Source organism: Lampris incognitus, chromosome 7, assembly GCF_029633865.1.
Source record: "Lampris incognitus isolate fLamInc1 chromosome 7, fLamInc1.hap2, whole genome shotgun sequence".
NCBI classification, from domain to species: Eukaryota; Metazoa; Chordata; class Actinopteri; order Lampriformes; family Lampridae; genus Lampris; species Lampris incognitus.
This window is the reverse complement of record NC_079217.1, coordinates 43,956,549-43,975,345: the sequence shown is the minus strand read 5'-3', so window position 1 is coordinate 43,975,345 and position 18,797 is coordinate 43,956,549. Positions and strand designations below refer to the sequence as shown.

The following is an 18,797-nucleotide window of genomic DNA, read 5'->3' as shown; positions in this document are numbered from 1 at the left end:
CAGTGTGTAATCCTACTTTTGGGAGTCTTGCAGCAGCATGGCAGCATTTTGCGAGGCAGGGTTGTGCTTGGCGTGGCTCAGCCAGCCCTGAGTATCATACTCCACCCAGTCTGTTCCACAGCTGTGGCCCAGCAGGAAGTAATTGGCCTTCTCCCCCTTCAGCAGCAAACCGGGACCTAAAAGTAAAAACTGGGGTTAAGTATCTATAATCAATATAGACTACATGGCTGTATGCTTGAGTTTTTGCACCTGTTAGCAATGGGTGTGGCTGAAATAGCCTACACTGATGAGCCAAAACACTATGACAGTGACTCACAAGTAAACTGAATAATGTTGATCATCTCCAGACAAGGGCACATGTCCTAGGTCTGGGTAGGTTAGACGGTAAGCAAACAATCAATTCTTGTAGTCAACGTGTTGGATGCAGAAGTGGGCAGGATTAAAGACCAGAGCGACTTTTACAAGGGCTAAATTGTTATGGCCAGATGACTGTGTCAGAGCAAGGCTTGTGGGGGGCTCCTGGTCAGCAGGGCGAGTACCTACTGACAGTGGTTCGAGGAGGGACAAATCACAGCCAGCGACAGGGTGTTTGGTGCCCAAGGCTCATTGATGTGCGAGTGCAACAAAGGCTATCCCATCTGATCCGAACCAACAGAAGCTCTACTGTGGCACAAGTCACAGCTAATTTTAATGATGGTTACAGGAGGAATATGTCACAGCACACTGCATCACACCCTGCTGCGTATGGGACTACCTAGCCGTGGACCAGTCAGTGCCCATGATGACCCCTTTCCACTGGCGAAAGTGCCTACAATGGGCACGTGAGCATCAGACCTGGACCATGGAGAAGTGGAGGAAGGTAGCCAGGTCTGATGAATCATGTTTTCTTTTACATCATGTGGACAGCCGGCTCCGTGTGTGTCTTTTACCTGGGGAAGAGATGGCACCAGGATGCACTATAGGAAGAAAGCAAACCGGCGGAGGCAGTGTGATGCAATGTTGTTGCTCTCCCTGAGGTTTCTTATTTTTTCTCCCTGGGTTTTTTTTAGGGAGTTGTTGCATATCTGATGTGAGGGTCTAAGGACAAGTTGTATTGCTGTAAAGCCCCCTGAGGCAAATTGTAAATTGTGATATTGGGCTATTTAAATTAAGAAAAAACTTTTTTTTTTTAAATTGAATGTTCTGCTGAGAAACCTTGGGTCCTGGCATTCATGTGGCTATTACTTTAACACGTGCCCTTCATGGCAACAGTATTCCCTGATGGCAGTGGCCTCTTTCAGCAGAATAATGTGCCCTGCCACACTACAAAAATTGTTCAGGAATGGTTTGAGGAACATGACAAAGAATAAGTTTAAGGTGTTGCCTTGGCCTCCAAATTCCCTAGATCTTAATCCGATCGAGCATCTGTGGGATGTGATGGGGGAAAAAAAAGTCCGATCTATGTAGGCCCCACCTCACAACTTACAAGACTTAAAGATCTGCTGGTAACGTCTTGGTGCCAGATACCAGAGGACACCTTCAGAGGTCTTGTGGAGTCCATGCCTCCATGGGTCAGAGCTGTTTTGATAGCACGAGGGGGACCTACACAATATTAGGCAGGTGGTTTTAATGTTTTGGCTGATCAGTGTGTGTGTGTGTGTGTGTGTGTGTGTGTGTGTGTGTGTGTGTGTGTGTGTGTGTGTGTGTGTGTGTGTGTGTGTGTTTTACCAGCTATTTTAAATTGTTAAATAATACAAATAATTAAATATTTCTTAACATTCATTTTCACAAAAATAGTTGAATCTAATTTCCATCCATCTATCCATCGTCTTAACATCACATCTTTTGTTACTAGAAAATCAAGCAGTTATGAATGATTAAGTTGTAAAGTCACAGGATGTTAAATATCATGTTCGGCCAACAGCGACGTTGATGGTAGCAAGTGCTGGTTGACAACACTGCTGCAATAGTGGCTCACAAGTCAGCAACATAATCAATTTGTCAGTCTGTTTGATTTGTTGAGTGATAACCGATTTTTATGCATGTGGTTAGCCTGGCATGCACTGAAATGATTAAATCTATTAGAACAGTTAACATGGAAACCCATTCGGCCGTGTTAATGTGCAAAGCCTGTGTACTGTTCAGAGGCTCTGATTCATTCCCACATGGTAATAATGGAAATGGCAATGTTAGGTGCAGGAAAATAACTTTGTAGTTTCTGGTGACCATTCCACTGCTGTCGACAATCCATTATCTGCATACCGACTAAGGTCGGTCACTGGTCTGCTTAATGTCAATAGTCTCAAATGGGCTCATGTCAAATCTTTTTGTAATACATGTGTGAATAAGTTAATCATTGTAAATCACGTTTCGGTAGCCTTACGCATACGAAATAGATAGCGATTGTATAGAAAACGGCTTGTAACAGATGTCTGAAATTCAGATTTGACCAGAAATGTAAAGCACTTTGAGTGGCTGTTGAATCGGATGTACTCCAATAGCTATGGTGTCCAAGCCGGTGATACCTGTTGTGTTTAGAGTGGTGGATACACATTACATTACACCATATATATACGTTATGGGTAATGTGAAAAAACGGTTAATGTGCAAACTACCCGGTTAATGTGCAAATTAGCCAACGGGGCGGTTAATGTGCACATTACCCGCCAGACCGGGTTATCTGCACACTACCCGCTTGGGCAGTTAATGTGGATAGAACGAACCACATTATCCACATTAACCGGGTAGTCTGCACACCACCCGTTTGGATGGTTAATGTGGATGGAAAGAACCTGCAACTCATCTTTTTACGATATTTTGATATTTAAATCAGCAATAGGCCTTTAGCCTAATGACTCATGAAGTGAGGCCATCTGAGGAATCACAAGTTGTGGTATATGAAAGAACAGACGTTGGCGATATCATTCTGTCTTTAGTGTAACGTTTTCCCCCACTTGTATAACTAGGCTATTAGCATCAAAGAACACAAAAATGAGCCCTCCTCCTCGCTCTCTATCTGATCCCTGATGTGAATGAATAGCCTACAAATTTGACAAGGGTGAAAAGACATATCAGTCTCGGCCATCTCCCATCAGGCTGCTATAGCCTACTCTCACTGGAGACATGCGTCATTCAACCAATCCGAAATGGCAATCACTCCGTGGACAGACTGGTAAATAAAACTTTATGGAAGAGGGGTACTGGCGGGGAAAAAATACTAAGACTAGATGATATAAAAACAGAACAAAATTCGTCTTATAAGCCCAGTATGTAGCAGCAGAAGTAGCGAAAAAATATGTCAAAATGCAATTCCTGTCTGCCAATCAGGCAAGAAAAATGAATGAAGGGGCGATACCTTTCAGATGCACTTTTACACAACCACCAAAAAAGACAAAAATGTGCCCGATCCCCTCCCTCGCCTGGCTAATATCCTACTAGTAGCCTACATATTTCATCGATCATATCCTAATCTAACCGAGAATATGGGAGGGAGCAAACAGATTGTCGATAGACTAGCTGTGCTGTGCAAGTAGCCTAAAGCAACCATGTGCACACGCATCTGCGCATCCGCGCGCGCGTGCACACGCACACACACACACACACACACACACACATTAACCATCCAAACGGGTGGTGTGCAGACTACCCAGTTAATGTGGATAATGTGGTTCGTTCTCTCCACATTAACAGGCCAAGCGGGTAGTGTGCAGACTACCCGGTTAATGTGCAGATAACCCGTTCTGGCAGGTAATGTGCACATTAACCGCCCCTTTGGGTAATCTGCACATTAACCGGGTAGTTTGCACATTAACCGTTTTTCCACATTACCCGTAACATATACACAAGGATTGACTTATACTGGAGAAATAAGAGGTGATAAGGTGCAATGGTGCAGATAATATATCACAGATGCTGAAATTGATGTTAGCAGGTTACTTACATACATGCCTGAGGTATATGGACATGTCAGAGTGTACCAGTATATGTACAATGAACAATATAGTATATACAAAATAGTTGCATTTATTGACAGCATTAAGCATTCATTTGAATGACAGCCCAAGGAAAGAAACTGTTTCTATATCTGGTTGTCTTGGGGTACAGTGCTCTGTTGTGCCTGCCAGAGGGGAGGAGTTGGAACATGTTGTGACCAGGGTGTGATGGGTCTGCAGTGATGTTGCCTGCCCGTTTCCTGACTCTGGAGGTGTAAGTCCAGAATGGAGGGCAGGTTGGCACCAATGATATACTCTGCAGACCTAACTGTCCGTTGTAGTCTGTCCATGTCCTGTTTGGTGGCTGAACCAAACCAAACAGTGATGGATGTGCAGAGGACAGACTGGATCACTGCAGTGTAGAACTGAATCAGTAGTTCCTGGGGCAGGTTGCATTTCTTGAGCTGGAGGTGAAAGTACATCCTCTGCTGGGCCTTTTTGATGATTGTGTCTATGTCGGATGCCCACCTTAGGTCCTGGGAGATTATGGAACCCAGAAATCTAGGTTTTCACCATAGACACCGTGCTGTTGAGTATGGTGAGGGGGAGCAGTGTTGGGGGACTCCTCCTGAAGTCCACTGTCATCTCCACTGTTTTGAGCATGTTCAGCTCCAGGTTGTTATGATGGCACCAGAGGGTCAGCTGTTCAACCTCCCATCTATATGCAAAGTCATCACCATCCTGGATAAGGCCAAAGCGTAATCGTCATTGTGTCATCTGCAAACTTCAGGAGTTTAACAGACGGGTCACCTGAGGTGCAATCATTTGTGTAGAGGGAGAAGAGTAGAGGGGAGAGCAAACATCCCTGGGGCGCGCCAGTGCTGATTGTCCGGGTGCTGGATATTACTTTCCTCAGCCTCCCCAGCTGCCTCCTGTCTGTCAGGAAGATTTTAATCCACTGGCAGATGGGGGCTGGTACAGTGAGCCAGACGAGTTTGGAGTGGAGGATATCTGGGACGATGGTGTTGAACGCTGAGGTGAAGTGCACAAACAGGACCCTTGCGTGTGTCCCTGGGGAGTCGAGGTGTTGAAAGATGTAGTGCTGTTGTCCAAGTTGACTTCATCCTCCACTAACCTGCTTGCTTGGTAGGCAAACTGCAGGGGGTTGAGCAGGGGGCCTGTGATTTCTTTCAGTTGGGCCAACACCAGTCTCTTGAAGGATTTCATGACCAGGGACGTTAGGGCAATGGGCTTGTAGTCATTTAATCCTGCGATACGGAGTTTCTTGGGGACTGGGATGATAGTGGAACTCTTGAAGCAGGAGGGGACTTCACACAGCTCCAGTTATCTGTTGAAGATCAGTGTGAAAATGGGGGCCAGCTGGTCAGCACAGACTTTAAGACAGGAGGGTGATACGCCATCCGGGCCTGGTGCCTTCCTGGTCTTCTGTCTCTGGAAGAGCTGGTGAACATCCTGAACACAGATCCTGAGTACGGGTGGGGGTTCGGTGGGGAGGGGAGAGGGGCTGGCAAGGAGTACAGTTGGTTGTGTATTGTGGTTGGAGGGGGTGAGGGGTGTGAAAGTTTGCTTTTCAAACCTACAGTAAAACCCATTTAGGTTGTCAGCTTGTTGATGGTTCCCTGCAGTGTGGGGGGATGGTCTCCTCCATCCATCCATTATCTGAACCGCTTATCCAGCACCTTTTTGTCACTCTGATCTCCTTTGTGAGTGTATTTCTGGCTTTGTTATACCGGATCCTATCTCCACTCCTGTAGGCTTCCTCTTTGGCCTGATGAAGCTGCTTGAGTTTTGCTGTGAACCAGAGCTTATTGTTGTTGAAGGTAAAGAAGGTTTTGGTGGGCACACACATGTCCTCACAAAAGCTGATGTAAGATGTCACAGTGTCAGTAAGTTCTTCCAGGTCTGTAGATCCAGCCTCATAAACACTCCAATCAGTGCAGTTGAGGCAGGCCTGGAGCTCCAGTTTTGACTCACTGGTCCATTTCCTCACAGTTTTAACCACAGGCTTTGACGATTTTAGTTTTTGCCTGTAGGTTGGGATAAGATGTATCAGGCAGTGATCAGAGAGTCCCAGGGCTGCACAGGGGACAGAGTGATAGGCGTCCTTTAATATTGTGTAGCAATGATTCAGAGTGTTTTTGTCTCTGATGAGACATTTGACATGCTGTCTGTATTTTGGCAGTTCGTGGCTAAGGTTTGCTCTGTTAAAATCCCCAAGGATAATGAGTAGGGAGTCTGGAGATTTGTGCTCCATGTTTGAAATTTGATCAGCCAGGTGTTTTAACGTCTCTTTAACACAGACCTGGGGTGGGATATAGACACCGACCAGAATAAATGTTGGAAACTCCCGCAGTGAATAGAATGGTTTACAGTCAGTGAAAAGGAGCTTTACGTGAGGGATGCATGATTTCTTCAACACTGTGACATCCGTACACCAACCTTCATTTATGTAGAAGCATATGCTGCCACCCCGTTTTTGTTTTTTTGTTTTTTTCGCGATAGCTCCGTTTCGCAGTCCACCCGGAGGAGTTTTAGCTGCGGCAGATGAAGTATACTGTCCATGATAAGCTCACTAAGCCAGGTTTCAGTGAGACACAGGGCGGCAGATCTGGAAAAGTCCCAAGTTTTTACCATTAAGGAGTAGCAGTTCATCCATCATGTTGGCCAGAGAGCAGACATTCGCCAGGTGGATTGACGGGAGCACAGTTTAATGAGCACTCCGGCTCACTTCCCCCTTCGGCGTCTTTGTCGTAGTCTACACAGGGCTGTACCGATCAAGACCTCGGCAAGACTTTCATTAAAATGTTCAGTTAAAGTCAGTAAAAAAGTCCTTTCAGTTTGTCCAGTGGACAGTTGGAGACTTAAAAGCTCTTCCCTGCTGTATGTGATCAGTGAGTGGGCACTGGAAACTAAACAAATAAATAAATACAGAAAAAGTACAAGAGAGCACAGAACCAAGACTACCGTACACGGCGCCATCTTGATGACAAAAAAAAAACATCATTTCACCATTTTATGACCGAATATTGCTTTTTCACAGGCATTGGGAAACACCTTTCATTTGTCTAGTAACAGTGAGGCAAACCCTAGCCTTAAAGGGGAACATACACATTCTGTTCCGAATTTGCAGACGACATCGTTTTCGCCTGACAGGTATGAGAATATGAGTAGACTTGTTCCGCAATGAGTCATCTTTCAACTTAAAGAAACTTTCACTTGTGTTGAATGTAAATCAATCGTAACAGTAAATGAATAGTGACTTTGAAATAACACAATGACTACATGTTGTAGTCATTGTGTTATGAAATCCACCACAGTTGAGTCAAAACCAAAATGCATCAAAACACAGTGTGACATCTGTGCCGTCAACAGTTCTGCAACTCTCCTGCATTGGTTTTTTATGAGACAGTCACATTTTGTGGTGAAAATAATAAGAGCTACAGATTACTCTTTTGAAAATCTGCAATTTATGGTACAGCAAAATGAACTTTTCTTGCATATATTTTCCTTTTCATTTAAAATGAAAACGTTCATTTTCACAATTTACTGGTGGGGGATTCATAGGCAGACCGCTCACAAATGGCTATGGTAGAGGAAGTACTGAAAAATAATTATGACGCAAAGAGGCAGAGAAAGTTTATAAGCTGGTTTGATGTTTTCCCATGGCTCGGTCATGAAAAACAAGAGGGAATCACGTTCTGCACCCCTTGTCAGGAGTTTCCCAGCAAGGAAGATCATATTGTCTGCTATTCTAATTTGTATGCTGTTGAATTCAATAAATCACAATAATTGTAAAAGTAGAACCATAAATTGTAGTTTGGGTTTTTTTTTTTTTTTTTTTTTAAGAACCATATTTTCTATTTTGGACAAGCATGTTCAATGATCCAACAAGGCAAGTAAACTTTTCATGTTTCATCTTTTTGGCATTAACAAAAAGTTAATGCCAAAGTCCTAATTTACGTGCAATGCTATATATATTCAAATGATTATTTTAACCAAAATCGCTGTGGCAACCCCTAAGAGGAGCAGCCAAAAGTAGTAGTAGTAGTAGTTGTAGTAGATTTCGATTAAATAAAGGCACATTTAGTTATTCCATTTTGAAAAATAGAGCTCTGCAACAATAAATAACGCATTAACCATTTGTCACCTTTGGTCCTCCATAGCTACTGCAGGCAGCAGGACATCGAGGCCATTTGTATCGCTGTGTCTAGGACGAAAGGCAGGAAATGATCATATAAATGAGTGACTGTGTTTACCTTTGTTTTCTCCCTGTGTGGGACCATAGTAGTTAAACAGTCTCTCCAGCAATGTTTCCTCTGATCCTGATGGCGAAACGGCTTCCTCCTCCATCAGCCACAGTAGACCCCGTGCTTCATCTGTCCTGGCAAGGGTACGCACCTGGTCCCACACACACAAAGATATGCTCTGAACAAAGATAGAAACACGTCACCCAAGTTCTGGTCCAGTATTTTATAATTTAAAGCAGTGATCCCAGAGGTAGTGTTGTCCTCACATCTGCCAAACCCAGATTTGTCAGTCAGATTAACAAATAGTGAAGTAAGATTCATCATTCTCTGGAATGATGAATCTTACTTCACTATCACTATCAAAGCGAAATCTAAGTAAAGCACACTTCTCCAGAGTCCAATGGCAGTGTGGTTTACACCACCTCCAGCCGACGCTTGGCATCACGCATGGTAATCTTAGACTTGTGTGCGGCTGCTCGGCCATAGAAACCCATTTCATGAAGCTCCCAACCAACAGTCCATGTGCTAACGTTGCTTCCAGAGACAGTTTGGAAATCGGTAGTGAGTGTTGCAACTGAGGAGAGATGATTTTTACAGTTCGCCACTTGACAGTCCCGTTCTGTCTTGTGTGTTCTACCGCTTCACAGCTGAGCTATTTTTGCTCCAAGATGCTTCCACTTCACAATAACAGACTTACAGTTGACTGGGGCAGATCTAGCAGGGCAGAAATTTGACCAACTGACTTGTTGGAAAGGTTGCATCCTATGACAGTGCCACGTTGAAAGTCACTGAGCTCTTCAGCATGACCCATTCTACTGCCAATGTTTTTCTATAGAGATCACATGGCCGTATGCTTGATTTTATGCACCTGTTAGCAATGGGTGTGGCGGAAATCGTAAATCCACTAATTAGAAGGGGTGTCCACATACTTTTGGCCATGTAGTGAAGTTGTGTGGCTGGGATTATCAGGTAAATTGTTTGCACAGCATGCATAACATCTGGTTTTCCTTTTCTTGGTTTATGTATCTCTCCTTGGTATGCTGTGGCTGATTCATTGTTTTTATAATGCTCAAATTCTGCTCATTCTAATGTGTTTTCTACTATACTGGTATGAACACTTACACAAATGTGCTAATCATCACAACCCCACAAAATGTATCCTTTGAATTAAAGCAGTTTTAATGTCGCTTTCTGGGGTATTTTTATGACATGCAGAGTTTTGCAGATGATTTGAATGAAATTAATTTTCAGCAAGAAGGCGACTGATTGGTGAATTAGAAGAGAAAAAAACATTTGACCTGATAGAAAAATTGCCATCAGTATCTCCACAGACTTTGATTAATGGCAGTACAAGTGCATATTATAATAACTGTATTATATGGGAAAATATCATCTCAAAGCTTTGCTGAACAACTAATCTACCTATCTATGATCACAAATGGGAAATTTGCTCTCCCTAAAGAGTATACATAATGATGAGCATTGTGACTAAAACTGTTACCATAACTGAAATTTTTATATCACAGGATGATGATTTTTATCATGACATTTACAGAAGTACTTTTATTGTCAATCAGGAATCAGAATCAGAAACACTTTGTCATTTCATTTCATGCACCTGTGCACATGAAATGAAACAAAGTACTGTTTCCCCCCAGACCACAGCAGCGCAACACGAAGACAATAACACATCCAAACTACAAGAACACATATATCCAAACTACAAAAAAACTACAAAAACATATACCCCACATATCAAAAATAAATTTAAAAAAATCACTGTCCAAGAGAGTGAACGCCAAGATGACTGTCAAGTTTAATATTGCTCCCAAATGAAAGATGGATAAATCACAGTTAACCGCTCTTAAAACACATTTTTTAAATTCCAGTTTATTGTATTTCCTGAATCTGTAATAGGGCAGTCACGACTGCTGCATTTTAGTAGTCATCAACTACTCCCAAAAAGTAGTCAAGTAGGCGATTAATTGAGGGATATATATATATATTTCCCCCAATAACAACAATCAATTCTTGTCAAAAAAGTCTCAAATACAACCAGTAAAGGGTTAATTAATGTAGGCGGGACCAACCTGGGGGTAGATGAAATAGAGTCCTCAACTGGCTTTGAGATGCTGTTTACAAAGGAGCTGCAAAATGATTGGACTAAACCCCCAGCAAGGTTGTCCTAGCAGGAGGTAATGTTTGACTGCAGCTATTTCTTGCAGGTGTGACCATTGTTCTGGTGACTTTCAACCGAATGTGTCCATGGTTGTCATGGTGACAGCAGCTGCTGAAAAGCCTAAAAGCCTCTTGAATTGAATGTTTAATACAGTATATATTGGTCTGGTCCTTTTTTATCCTACATTATGCAAATTAAATGGTGTCGCCAACAAGAAGCATTCACATTTCTTGAAGTTACTTTTAATGTGGGGGAAAACATAGATTAGCAGAGTGGCTGGCGTCTAATGAGGAATTTGACATTAAAACATTACAGGTTAAATGATTCGATATGGGTTACTTTCTGATTGATGATAATGCTATAAAATGGAGCTGCACAGTCAGCTGCAGTTTGTTTCCCACATTGTAAGAAATGTTACGAGTCTTGCTGTGCACAATTTAACTTACATAAATGGTTAGCGTAGATATTAAACATGGATGAGTGTGTATTTGAAATTGATTAAAGTAAAATTAAAGGCTTTTAGGAGGACACTACGTGTTCTGTTCATGTTTTCAACAGCTGCTGTCACAAAAGTCTCCAGTTAACACGACCACTCATTAAACCAAAACATGGGGACAGCGGGACTCTTTCCTTCTTTAAATACCTTAAATTCTGTTTATTTAACGTGGGATAAAGTAAATGATTGTTCCAACAAATCTATGTTGGAACCACAGCGCCCCCAGATGCAAATTTGCTGTAGATGCATGGCCACTGCACAGTACAAAAACCACAAATGAACAAGTAGTCTTACAACTATGTACATTGTTGGCTAGTGGTTTTGATAGTCAACCAGTCGACTATTCTGTGAAACCCCTAATCTGTACATGACAGGGCTGTTTTTAAATCTCTTGGCAAATGTTTCAAGTAAGTCTCAGGTCTTTTGTGGCAAGTCTCAAGTCTATCATGGCAAGTCTCAAGTTTCCATTATTGATGGCAATATAATCATCTCCATCTCTGCAGAAATCCCAACCAATCATACATCTTGCAGAATAGTGTTTAGTAGATTGATGATGTGATATGAGGGCCCCAAAAGCAAAGGGCCACACTAAATGCAGGTCTCAGCTCACCCACAACTAATGGGCTAAGGAGGGTTATTATTCTAACCTTCTTGTTATTATCAAAGAACAACAGTTCAAATTAATATAATTATATATAACTAAAACTGAAAATTGTCTAAAAAAATTAAAGGCAGATTAATTCCGTTCTCCATGATTGATGGGTTTTCTAATCTGTCTTGTCCTATGATTGGTCCACTGTATCTCAATATATTCGACCATGGTGAAAGTGCATCAGTTTCTTTTTTCACACTGATTTAAGTTGGTCAATCAAATATCAATCAGTAAGAAATATCACTACATAATGTGCATTTAGCCAACAATTTAACCCAAACTAGAGAAGGCAGCCCAGGGCCAGGAATAAGCAATAAAAGTCTGTACATTGATATTGGTAATGCAGGGCAAGAAGCATAGTGGTGCAGGCTAGAGGGTGCGAGCAAAGCCTAGTAGGATGAGCTATGATAAGTAAACATACAAAGTCTGTTTTGTGCTTACTTCAGATTAACAAAACTATCTAAGCACTACCGCTGCTGATTGTTCTTTGGTTGTAGCGCAAATGGGCAGAGGTTATACTTTCAGGTACAGTATACAAGTGATAATCCATCATAAATAAGCTATATTTCAAAATTTTTAAAAATAGCTCAATCAACACCGAAAAGTAGGAACGCTCACTAAGGTTGTGTGCTGGAGTCGTGAATGCAGGCACATACCAACAATCCATCAATCCACACATACTGAACACAAAGAAAAAAACTATAAAGCAACTTGTGTTATTCAATTAATTTTCTGAATTGAGCAACGCTTTTTGTTTCATAGGTCTATGGCCTGCAAAACATTGGAAAAGTAGGCTATTTCTCTAATCTGGTTTTTACAGCCACACTCTGCTTTCTCCCCGGAGCCAGCAGGAGTTGCCTCGGCTCAGCCAAGAACTTTGTCTCAAGATTTAACCACCATTTATTTGGAATAATTTACACCAGAGTTATTTATTGTTTGTTTAGTTCATTATGAAACAGCCACCAGCTTTGCATGAACTTTGGTGCGATGTGCACGAGGCATAACTGACCACAAAGTAGGCTAAAGTGGACATAATAGGGATGTATTTAAAATGCATTATTTTCAGAATAAAATTGCTCCATGGTTTACCGGTTCAAATGATTTCAAGTCTGGGCTTTCAAGTTTCCAGTCCCACAGCAATCCAGTCGCAAGTAAATCTGAGTCTCACAGCAGACGAGTCCAAGTCGATTCGCAACTCCCAATTTTTGTGACTGGAACCTGTCTCAAGTCTCAAGCCTACAGCTCTGGTACATGATTACTGCAACTGTGGGGGTCCAGCATGTTAGACTATTACAATATGAGGCAAGTACAAAGGACACACCAGTGTTGGCCAACTATGCCACTTCAGCCCCCTACACTACCATCTACACACCCTTATCCTTTTTTTCAATGTCAGTAAGCAGAGAGAGTTTATCTCTCTACCACTCTACCATTTTGATGTATACAATGCTAATATATCCTACTGTGCTGAAAACCCTCTCAAATGCTCAGCTGGGTAGCTATTGCTGAGTGAGCACAAGCTACCCAGCACCAAGTACATGCTTTAGAATTGTTGGGTTAGCTTTATTATTGAGCAATCATCACAAAGAAAACATGCAATGTGACAGACAGACACAGAACTGAGGTTTCTGCTGCTTACCAGGGTTTGAGTTGAGGGTTGGTCAACGACTGCTACAGTCAATGAGGTACTGGATTCTATGTCATCTAAAGCAAGCTCTATGTTTTCCTATACACAGAGGGATAAACGGTTGGGTTAGTCATCTACATTTGACTAGACAGTAGAGAAAGTTAGACCAAAGGTATATTTACAGTTCATTATGAAATTATTAATAGTGACACTGTAGATTGGGTTATGTGAGTTAATTTGTCTTAAATTTGGTGACATTATTTAAAATTCTGACAATCATACCTTGAATTTGAAGAGAAGTACAATAAAAAAGAAAAGAGAAAGGGGTTGGAATTCTAAGACAATCAAATGGATTTAATCTGTGTGTATCCTGCAGAGGTTTACTGTACTTGGGCAATTCTTCAGAATGAGAGTATAAGCAGTGTGTCGTCTGTAAATGCAGAGTGCATTTAAGTCTGTGCCAATGTCCATGTGGTTTGCCATATCAACACAAGAGCACCTCTTTGTATCGCTCGAGTTCCTGGACAAAGCTTCGCTCATGGAAGAGGGTCTGCAGCCTCTCCTGAGTGTAGTTATGACAGAGCTCCTCAAAGGTGGCCGCTCGTTGGCGCTGTGCCATGCGGGGGTTCTGGAAACCTGGTGTATCTACAATCAGCAGTGAACACAGGGAGTGCTGAGTGGACTTTAGAGCCCTGGAGCACATAAGAAAATGAACAGTGGAGATAGGAAAAAAAAAGACAAGGACAGAAACATTAGATATACATTCAGCGAGAAAATAAGAATGATTACACGACAAACAGAGACATTAAAAATAATCATTAATTGAATGGGTGAGTGGTTGACATTGAAAAGTCAGATTGGTACTGAAATACTCAGAAACCCTACTACCAAATAACAGTGGACTTAAAAAGCTGTAAGAGGAATGAGATGGACAGAGGTGCAGTGTTAGGGAACAGACCTGTTAACAAGGGAGATGACGAGGGTGAAGAGCTCTGAGTAGAGACCTGATGCCATGGCCTCCAGACATTCCAGGGCTGTGATCTTCAGACCTGAGAGCAGGGGGAGAGGATGGGAAAGAATGATACAGATGAGAGAGAAGAAGGGTAAGCGAGAAGGAAATGTCATTAGGAATGACAGACACAATGAGACAGAGAGAAAGAGACCAAGTTTGGAGGTTGTCAATCAACAGCTACACCAAGTTAAACAATGGTTTAAATACCTTAAACGTTCATGAGAACCACTGAACAAATGAACAACAAAATGATGCACTTCAAAATAATCTATAATGTTCTCTAGCTATAGTCAACCTCATTTTCTCATGCTGACAGGGTCTATTAAAGGCTGTGGTTGGAGACTAGAGGTTGACGTTCACCTGGGCCGTCACTTCTGTCGGCTTCCTCGGGGCCTCCTCTGAATGAAGTGGAGTGCTGAAGTCCTTTGGTGTGATGTTTGAAGATGGAAGAGGAAAGTTCCTCCAGGGTACAGCCCAACAGGTAGGCAGCCTTCTGGGCCCACTCATGGCGAGCAAACTGCTTTCTCCCAGCTAAGGAGGGTGTGGGATAGGGAGGCGAGAAGGACACATAAGCCTCTTTCATAAAAAAAAAGAAAAAAATCCAAAATCCTGTTATGTTCCTTGGTTTCAAATACTGGAACTGTTGATAAGCCCCTCTTTCACTCCCCCAAGTTGATTACAGCTTTTATTTGGAAAGTTTCCTTTCACATGGCATTCAGGTCCATCTAACCCTGGCTTGTATAAGCAAAACTTGTAAGCATGTGTATACTTCTGTGTTATATCATCTGATGGTACTTTAAGGCCTTCAAAGTAATGCCATGACCTCTCTAAAACCCAATCTAAGGCCTTGCTCAGACTGCCCGCCCAGATCCGTTTTTTGGCATATCCAGATTCTATCCACACTAATTTTAGAAAGTCTGGACAGCAAAAAAACCCATGAAATGCAACTTTTGAAAATCGGATCTAAACTACATTTAGTGGTGGTTTGAAATGTGATTCCAATCGGGTTTCTACAGATGTGTCTCAGTACGGAAGCTCTGGCCACCCAAATCGGATTTCAAACTGTCTCTTGCACAGTGCACCTCTTGTTGCGCAGTGAAGTCTGCCATGACTGCAGCAAGAACATGGCGGCGTACACCAGTCTCCTCCATCACTGAGTTTGTCTGGTGGGATAGAGGAGTTCTGCACCGCGACATGACAGCACAGTTGTTTGGATGGCGAGATGATGAATCTCCACTTCTCATACTTCTGCAGTGGCAAACCGCATCATTAGCGTATGTAGTTACTCACGGCTGTGACATTACCACAGTAACCCATACAGATGGTTGGTGATGTTTGGACACACAAATCCCATCTGATCACTTGCAAATAAAGGTACGGACAGTCTGTCTTAAAGATCTGATTTGAGAAACAAATCCGATTTGCCAGCAGTATGAGCAAGACCTAACATGCATTAGAAGGCATATACAGTATAAGGATACAAGCCATATTAGACAAATTATGGATTTTTTTAAGACATTAGTTGCAACTGCATTCAGCAAACACAAGTTAACAAAACAGCCTTGAGACACAAGAATGAAAGCAAACCGGGTAATAACCCTCAGCACTGATTGTAACCCTGCATTTTCATGCATGTTCATGTAAGGAGCACATTTCAGACTGATCTTGAGGAACTCAAAGACTCCCCATTGGAATCAACCAATGGGACATGACTATCTGCATAAGCACCCACTCAAACAGCATGTAGACAGCCAAAACACACAGACAAAGACAATCAGAGGACTCTCTGATATCCATGGGGTGGGCTGGGTGAATAAATTTAGGGTGAGAACTAAAAAGAAAAAAAATTAACTAGAGAAGTTCAAATGATAAAGCTCTACTTGTAAAGGCTTTTTGGAAACCGAAAGTGTGATATGAGCAGGCATCAGAAAAAGCACTTTGAATCGACAACAAAGTTCTGATCCCTATGATGTTCTTCTCAGAAGGGGGCATGAGGGTGTTGGGGAAGAACTGTCATGAGAACTACAGAAGAGCGTACATAAGAAGAAAAAAGATAATTGGAGGCTCTGGAAGACAAGGGGGCTGGAGAAACAATAAAAATGCTAATGACTTCTGGTCAGGATGGAATGAAAAAGGCATTTCAACAACATATACGAACAAGAAACTCGGGCTGCACTGACACCAAAGCCAACATAAGAGTCCACACCAGAGGACAATCAAAGGGCTTTCCATAGGTTAGGTCAACCCATACTGGATCTGATACTGTGAGGTTGCTCATGCAAGCTGCAGTCAAAGATGGTGCATCTGAACTATTTTAGGAAAGAGTGAATTAAGATAATTTTTGTTATCTATCCATCCATTCATTATCCAAACCGCTTATCCTGCTCTCAGGGTTGCGGGATGCTGGAGCCTATCCCAGCAGTCAATTTTTGTTATTTGATGTCAAAATGGTTATTGCTCTATTTAATTAAAAAAAACCTAATGTTTTTGAATTGGTGGCTGGTGCAGTGACCTGTTTTTAGACATTGTTGATGAAGTTACACAGTTTGTATGCATTTGGTTCTCTTTTGGTTCTCCTTGCCTGCTATGTCCTGTTGCTTTTTGTTGTCCATCAGTGACATGTCACTTCTGCCTTGGTGTTTGTATGTTTTGTTTGTGTGAGTTTTATATATACTGGCTGCAAACTAATTTCCCTGTAAGGGACATAAAGATACTTTGACTTTGTATACACACGTTGGTCCTCAGTATCAGTAAGTCAACAAAAAATATCCATTCTTACGTTTACTTTGTAAAAGAATGGCTATCAGTGCAACCCTAGAAGAATGGATTTCAAAATCCAAAGCAAGAATGAAAAACACTGACTGGTTTTCTGTTATGTTACCTTTTCCTGCCTCTGCATGGGGTAATGCATGGGATAAGGCGCAGCATGCAATTGCACAAGTGGAGAAAGAGGGTTAGCAGCAAAACAATTTATGTCATATATTACTACTACTTTCATTAAGTGAAATTCACTGGGTAAACAGACATTGGCAGTCTATTTCTATGCTTTGGAAATACAAACTGAACAGCCATTGTTACATACAGAAGTAAATGCACTACAAGACAGGGCAACAGGGCACATGCTCTCTGGTCACTGCTGTAGAGAAGCTAGCTGAATGCTTTCCATTTATTTCCACAAATGTACTCTTATAAGTCACATGTTTAAGTGTCTCTAAAAGCACTGTTGGACTGACAGCTCAAAATACAGTCGGGGTGACAGACTCACATGTACAGAGAGGGCTCAAGAACTTGGCTACACACACAAGCTACACACGAAGACACACAAAGCTGTTCACCTGCACTCGCGGTAAGGAATAACTGTTTTGATGGTAAATATCAAGGTGTGTTTTTTATGTTACCTAACATCCTCTCCACAATGTGTATAATGTTATAATGTTATGTTACCTAGCATCCTCTCTATAATGTATATAATATTATCATGTTATGTTACCTAGCATCCCCTCTACAATGTGTATAATGTTATAATGTTATGTTACCTAGCATCCTCTCTATAATGTATATAATATTATCATGTTATGTTACCTAGCATCCCCTCTACAATGTGTATAATGTTATAATGTTATGTTACCTAGCATCCTCTCTACAATGTGTATATGCTATGTTACCTAGCATCATCTCTACAATGTATATGTTATAATGTTGTTACTTAGCATCCTCTCTACAATGTGTATAATGTTATAAGGTTATGTTACCTAGCATCCTCTCTACAATGTGTATAATGTTATGTCACCTAGCATCCTCTCTATAATGTATATAATATTATAATGTTACATTACCTAGCATCCTCTCTACAATGTGTATGTTACGTTATGTTACCTAGCATCCTCTCTATAATTCATATAATATTATAATGTTATGTTACCTAGCATCCTCTCTACAATGTATATAATGTTATGTTACCTAGCATCCTCTCTGCAATGTATATATGTAATGTTGTTACCTAGCATCCTCTCTACAATGTATATGTTGTTACCGAGCATCCTCTCTACAATGTGTATCATGTTATGTTACCTAGCATAATCTCTATACAATGTACACTACCGTTCAAAAGTTTGGGATCACCCAAACAATTTTGTGTTTTCCATGAAAAGTCACACTTATTCACCACCATATGTTGTGAAATGAATAGAAAATAGAGTCAAGACATTGACAAGGTTAGAAATAATGATTTGTATTTGAAATAAGATTTTTTTTACATCAAACTTTGCTCTCGTCAAAGAATCCTCCATTTGCAGCAATTACAGCATTGCAGACCTTTGGCATTCTAGCTGTTAATTTGTTGAGGTAATCTGGAGAAATTGCACCCCACGCTTCCAGAAGCAGCTCCCACAAGTTGGATTGGTTGGATGGGCACTTCTTTGAGCAGATTGAGTTTCTGGAGCATCACATTTGTGGGGTCAATTAAACGCTCAAAATGGCCAGAAAAAGAGAACTTTCATCTGAAACTCGACAGTCTATTCTTGTTCTTAGAAATGAAGGCTATTCCATGCGAGAAATTGCTAAGAAATTGAAGATTTCCTACACCGGTGTGTACTACTCCCTTCAGAGGACAGCACAAACAGGCTCTAACCAGAGTAGAAAAAGAAGTGGGA

General features: G+C 41.6%; 1 protein-coding gene across 3 annotated transcripts in view; it reads right to left on the bottom strand.

The window, feature by feature from the left end:
- The window catches only part of myo18ab (myosin XVIIIA b), a 216,720-nt gene that overhangs the window by 109,125 nt on the left and 88,798 nt on the right, over window positions 1–18,797 (bottom strand). For all 3 annotated transcript variants that reach the window (XM_056283064.1, XM_056283065.1, XM_056283067.1), the window contains exons 11-16: window positions 14,506–14,676; window positions 14,092–14,182; window positions 13,633–13,825; window positions 13,146–13,232; window positions 8,189–8,330; window positions 17–176 (exon numbers count right to left, since the gene is read on the bottom strand). In XM_056283064.1, the coding sequence (XP_056139039.1) occupies window positions 17–176; window positions 8,189–8,330; window positions 13,146–13,232; window positions 13,633–13,825; window positions 14,092–14,182; window positions 14,506–14,676 (844 nt within the window). The remainder of the gene's footprint in view (window positions 1–16; window positions 177–8,188; window positions 8,331–13,145; window positions 13,233–13,632; window positions 13,826–14,091; window positions 14,183–14,505; window positions 14,677–18,797) is intronic.